General features: G+C 41.7%; 1 protein-coding gene across 1 annotated transcript; it reads left to right on the top strand.

Annotated features, from left to right (window-relative positions):
- The first annotated feature begins 1,306 nt into the window (after positions 1-1,306).
- On the top strand, positions 1,307-3,824 carry LOC122083733 (esterase AGAP003155-like). The gene is made up of 6 exons (XM_042651616.1): positions 1,307-1,763; positions 1,860-1,958; positions 2,044-2,085; positions 2,220-2,349; positions 3,309-3,410; positions 3,541-3,824. The coding sequence occupies exons 1-6, from the start codon at positions 1,530-1,532 to the stop codon at positions 3,654-3,656; spliced, it is 723 nt and encodes a 240-aa protein (XP_042507550.1). The 5' UTR covers positions 1,307-1,529; the 3' UTR covers positions 3,657-3,824.
- Positions 3,825-6,104: the final 2,280 nt, after the last annotated feature.

Here is a 6,104-nt window from a genome sequence, read left to right as displayed (position 1 = left end):
TCAAGAGGCTTGTAATGATCAACATAAAAATGAATGCACAAACTTGATATTTTGGCATTATCATCACAAACCCAAAGAACTTCCGGATTTTTGTTCCTTCATATCTTCAGGATGATTCAATCAAGGACTAAAAATTGGGCACGATAGGAAAGATCTTTTAGAAACACATTCCTCTGGGGGCCAATTGGGACGTGGACATAGGGATCTTTACGACACAATTGATAGTTCAATTCATTTTCAATTATGTCTTGCTCTAGCCTCTTCAAGGTTATTGCTTCCTTGGTAGCTCAACCTGTCTGAAGGTTGCTGAGCAGTTTTTGGATATCAAATAGACCTCCCCAGGAAGTAAATTTAATGTGACCAATTTACCCTTTTCTACAATTATTTTCGCCATAGTACCTATTGCTCTAGCTAATCGTCTACCCTTTCCAAGTATGAGATCATATTCACTCTGGTACAATAGTAGATCAACTTTTAGGGGAGAGAGAAATCACATTGGGCTTTGTTGATTTACTAAGGGATGATTTTTATTGAAAAAGACCGAGGTCGCGGTATTTATTCCATCAAGATTGGGTCTCTCTACCAAGTGTTCTGCTCATGGCTTCCGAGGGTATTCACGCTTAGCATATGCCTGCTCTGACCGAGCTTTGAAGATGATTCCATACTATAGTTCAGTAGAGGAACTGTAGGACATCTTTTGGGAAATGCACCGGATGCTATAGCTAATTGAGCAACCCTAGAAACCTGTGTACAAGCTCGTAATGAGGGATGTACTGGGGTCCATTTACTTAGGACACTTAATTGACATTTATAAAAGAATCTAATAAATTACGAATTCAATAGATCCTGTTTAGCAGAGAGAGGCAAACTTACCTCTATTTTTAGAAGAAAAAAATTGGCATTTTGGATCATTTTACACTTAAACCTTACTAGTGGAATGGTATCGGATCACTTAAGATTGGGGATCAATCTCGGGAGATACCGATATGATATTTAAACTATGCTCCCTAGCCAATTCTGAGAACCACCAATTCAACATGCAATCAGGCCAATTGGTCAAACCGTATGATTCTAGATGGATACCCCTTGTGCATGTCAATGATTTGAAAATTGAAATATCTTGCAGTAGCAGGAGCCTAGTACACCGAATTCCTTTTTTTGTGTTTTTAAGTGGTCTTTGATTAATTTAAAATGACGCGTAAAATTGACTTATAATCCATCAATCTATTTTCCCTTATATGAATATTGGCATTTATAATTAATAGACTCTTCCTGTAGCAAACCCCGTCCCGTTAAGTTGGGATAAAGTGAATAGTGGTTCCCGTGTGGTCAGCCTCCGGAAATCTCAACATAGTCTGTTCGGAGTCGGACTTAAATTCACATTATAAAACTCACAGCCACAGGCCACAGGCCACAGGCCACAACAACGACAACAACAAGGCAAAGGCCATCGTCTTCTCTCGCCCGGTTGCGTATATAAAAGGGTCTATCCACAGAGGAAGGAAGCTCCAACAGGTGTGGAGAAAGAGATGGGTTCGATCGGGATTCAAGAACAGCCTGAACAGAGGAAGCCAAGGTTTCTATGCCTTCACGGCTTTAGAACAAGTGGTGAAATCATGAATAAACAGATTCACAAATGGCCCCAATCTGTTCTGGAAAAATTGGATCTCATCTACCTCGATGCCCCTTTCCCTGCCGAAGGTAAATCAGACGTCGAAGGCATCTTCGATCCTCCCTATTACGAGTGGTTCCAATTCGACAAAGTAAGATAACGATTCAAATTTCTTTCTCTCTTCCCTGCTCTTCTTTATCATCGATCTCAAGATTAGGCATCTAATTAGTATAGATTTTGGGTATAGGATTTTGTAGAGTACAGGAACTTCGATGAGTGTCTTGCTTACATCGAAGAGTGCATAATCAAGCACGGACCCATCGATGGTCTCATGGGATTCTCCCAGGTTTTTCATTCTCTCTTTCTTCTTCTCTATCTAACCTTTTTTGCCACTATCGTTGTGCCTGATATGGTGTTCTTGCGATTTTCAGGGAGCGATTCTCTCCGCTGCGTTGCCGGGTCTTCAGGCTAAGGTTCCGTCTCTGATTCTTCTATTCATTTTTAATTTTTTTTTTCCTTTTCCATCTGTGTTGACCCCTGAAACATGCTTACTAATTGAATTAATCTCTGGTTTTTTTTTTTAATTGAATCAAAACACAAAACACAGGGATTAGCTCTGAAGAAGGTTCCGAAGATTAAATTTCTGATCATAATCGGAGGAGCAAAGTTCAAGTTGGCTTCATTGGCAGAGAAAGCATACTCGTCTCCCATAGACTGTCCCTCCCTCCACTTTCTCGGTAACTTCTCTCTCTTCCAACTTTTTACCCCATCATTCTCAGAAAAGTTTGGGCCCAATGCCGGCGAGAGAAATGGGTTTTTTGTCGCTGGTGGCTTTCGCCGGCAGACGTTCCCGGAAGATGACGTAACGTCATGCGTCGTCTGTAATGCTTGAACCTTTTAACTCGTTTTTCCTAACTTATGTGAGGGGGTAACCGTGTTGACGTGATATTTTCCTTTCGTGGCTTACTTATAACCGTAGGATGTGACACAAAAGGTGATGCTGTCAAAGTTCAAGGAGACTCGGGTTGAGTCGATTGAAACCGTATTTTCAACGGTTTGGTTTTCTGTTGGGGTTTTACAGAACCGGTGGAAATTGAAATCGAATCAGATCGATCAAAATAGATATCGACCGCTACCTCAACCTGTCCCTTTTTTTTTTTTTTTTTTTTCGGGGGAGAATGTTTTTTATTCGGGAGAGTGTAGAGGCTGCTCCTAGATACAAAGGGAGAAATGCCCACCTTATTATTGGTTCTCGGTGTCATCCCATTGGTGTCTACAGTCGTGCAGCCCTTGCACTCCTCATTATTTGTGATAAAGTGGGCTGCACTCATTATTTGTGATAAAGTGTAATTTTTTCATAGGCAAATGTGTTTTGTCTGAGACTTTGAGGGTGAACTCTGCACCTATACACAAAGGTGGCATAGAAATCATTTGCAAGAAGCACGGTGCATGCTTGGTCCCTCCCAATCATTAAATTCTCATTATCACTCACTGTCGGCCATGGAAGATTTGAGTCCCTTCCACAAATGAGGAGCACTCCCAGGAGGGGCACGGTAGTTATTTCGCGCCCCTCCTCCACCATGACAATAGTAAAACGTAACATTTATCATGAAATTTAATACAAAAAAATTTCCCATTGTTTTATCTGAAAAATATGAATGAATTGAGAAGCAGAAATACATGATACATGTTTCAGGTGAGACGGACTTCCTAAAGCCACATGGGATCACACTCTTGGATTCATTCGTCAACCCTACAGTGATTCATCACCCCAAGGGCCACACAGTGCCCAGACTTGGTATGTCTCTCTTTTTAGAACAAAAACTCTCTCTCTCTCTCTCTCTCTCTCTCTCTCTCTCTCTCTCTCTATATATATATATATATATATTAATTAATGATTTCTTAATTTTTGTTAAAACTCTGGTTAGATGAGAAGAGCTTGGAGTTGATGATGGGCTTCTTCGATAGGATTGAACACAAATTGTCTGCCGATGAACCTTCTTCCAAACAAGAAGAGAAGGACAGCAGTTGGATTATATCTTAAAGGGGGGCACTCGCCTTTCTCTTTCTCTCTCCTTCTCTCCTTCTTTTCTTTTTCTCCCCTCTTAAGATTCACTTTTTTATTTTTTTGTTATATAGGGTTTAGGCTATTTAAAGGAAGGCTTATGTTGTAACAATCATTTATTAGTGGCATAAATCTTTGTTGTGCTTACGTAATCATTTTCTATTTGAAAATTTCGAAAGGTATATTTAGGCAGAAAATATTCAATAAAACAAATTTTAGCACAAAATTAGATTTTCTGCTGTCTATTTTGTTATTTGAAATTTTTTTGTTGTTTAGGTTTTTTATTTTGATGGAAAAAGCTAGAAAATGTAAAAAGGGGTGAAAAACTTGTACTTGTTTCTCAAGAATTACTATAAATATTAATTGTATGGTTTTTAAAATTTGGTACGACCTGTAAACTGGGACGTCTTGAGTTCGACTTCCATTGGGCATACCTTAGGCCACTCACACAAGGGGTGTTTAGTGCTCCTCACTGTTTTCAGTAAAAGTTAAATGGTTCTCATTCGATCCCAATATGACTCGATCCATGCGATTGTGGGGTCAATATAGGTCCACGTGACTAGTCAAGCCGAAGGCCTAGATACCCGTTGTTAGAAAAAAAATATTGTATGGTTTTTAGTGGGGTGTAAAATTTACTAGACATTCTTAGTAAATGCATTTATTTTTATCTAGTGACATAAGAAACTATTTTTTCCCACTCTACTCACTTTGAAATTCCTATCAATTTAGTACTACTCTGGCATTAATCATGGAAAACTTGATTTTGTGTTTATCTCTCTCCCGGGAAATCCCACCCCATCACCATTTGCTCTTTCTCCCACGAAATCCCATCTCAGTAAAAATATTTATTCCATTATTTTCTTTCCTTCCCATGTCTTGTCAACCCAATCAACATGTGGATCCACCCTAAGGTAAATTTCACCAAAACCTTTGCATTTATTGAAATGCCTTGAAAAATTTTACGCTTGAAATCCCATAAAATTGGCTATAAAATGCTACCTAGTCTTAGGTTTATATAAGATCGAATGAAAGAAAAACAAGCTAGGGCATCTCTTCCATCGTTTTTCTGGAAGCCCTCTGTAATACCCTACTTCTTAAACCCGGTCTGATTATACCGTTGATCCGGTTTAACCATGTAGGAACCGAACCAGAGGGAGTTAGAGCGGGTTCCTTATGGGCTATGATGGCAAGGGTGACCTTAAACACCGGCTGGCCTGACAAGTCCGAGCCAGTGCCAGAAGAAACAGGAGTGCCCAAGCCGTGTACATGCACCTACCATAAGGCCATGTACGGATAAAGTAGGTATTGTAGCCGTATATTAAGGTATATACGTATGCTACATCGTATGCTAGGGTGGGGTTCGCGCCGAGGCCCGAACTCGGTCAAAACCCCAAACTTTGGCCCTCAGGTGGGCGGACAGGTGGGCGCACCCACCCACCTGAGTGACCCATCCATGTGAGCTATTCAATTAATTAGGAAATATATATATATATATATAGCATTTATGATTTTCTTTTCTTTTCATTTATGACACCCGTACGTTGGTGAGGATAGTAAAGAGGAGAGAGAAAAGAAAGGGAAGAAGAAGGGAAGAGAAGGAAGAGGAAGAAGAGAAGGATTTCAATGGCGCCGAAGCTTGATCTTCCCATTCCGGCGCCGGGAGAGTGATCTTCAACTCTAGATCTATAGTTAGAGGTAAGCAAAGTTGGGTTCCTTGAACATTCACCATACCCAAGCTTAAACCCTTGATTCGAGTAGGTTTCTTGAGATCTTGTAAATCCCCTTTGAAATGATGAATCTAAGGTTTAATAGATGATTTACATGTTGATCTTGAAGGATTAGAAGAGATATTGGCAAGGTGGAAGGAGCATTGTGAGTTTGAAGTGATTTGGAGGGTTTGAGGTTGTTCTTGAGCAAAGAAGGTAAGATGGTTTCCCATCAGTTGAATCTAACCTAGATCTAGGTTAGAACCATCCTATAAGACCTTGAAGGTGTGAAGAATGGATGAGAAAAGCCCCCTTTTTGATTCCCCAAAGAAGGGAGAAAATGGGGAAAAAACAGGGTGTTTCCCGCCAAGACCGGTGGGTGCAACCGGTGGGCCCCTACCTGCCTGTGGGCACCCACTTGAGAAGGCAGGGGGGCCATCGGGCCCAACTAGTGGGCCCAACTGGCGGGCCAACCGGTGGGCCATCCTACCTGTCGATCCTAGCAGGGGCCCCTGGCCCAACCGACGGGTGGAACCGGCGGGTCATACCGACGGGCCCCTACCCGTCGGTCCCAACCGGCTGGCCCCTACCTGCCGGTCCCAACCGGTGGGTAGGACCGGTGGGCCAGACTGCCCACCTGTCTGACCCACCCGTGTGGCCCCGAGGGTGATCCTTATGTCCGATTGGACCCAAATCGGACGTGTGACCTTCTTTTGACGTT

Source organism: Macadamia integrifolia, chromosome 7 (genome assembly GCF_013358625.1).
Source record: "Macadamia integrifolia cultivar HAES 741 chromosome 7, SCU_Mint_v3, whole genome shotgun sequence".
NCBI lineage: Eukaryota > Viridiplantae > Streptophyta > Magnoliopsida > Proteales > Proteaceae > Macadamia > Macadamia integrifolia.
Note: the sequence above shows the minus strand (reverse complement) of the source record. Positions and strands in the feature narration are given on the sequence as shown.

Excerpts from the sequence above, each read along its gene's own strand:
- LOC122083733 (XM_042651616.1), top strand. The coding sequence starts at position 1,530 with ATGGGTTCGATCGGGATTCAAGAACAGCCTGAACAGAGGAAGCCAAGG. Across the intron at positions 2,350-3,308 it reads TCCCTCCCTCCACTTTCTCG|GTGAGACGGACTTCCTAAAG; the intron begins GTAACTTCTCTC and ends TACATGTTTCAG. Across the intron at positions 3,411-3,540 it reads CCACACAGTGCCCAGACTTG|ATGAGAAGAGCTTGGAGTTG; the intron begins GTATGTCTCTCT and ends AACTCTGGTTAG.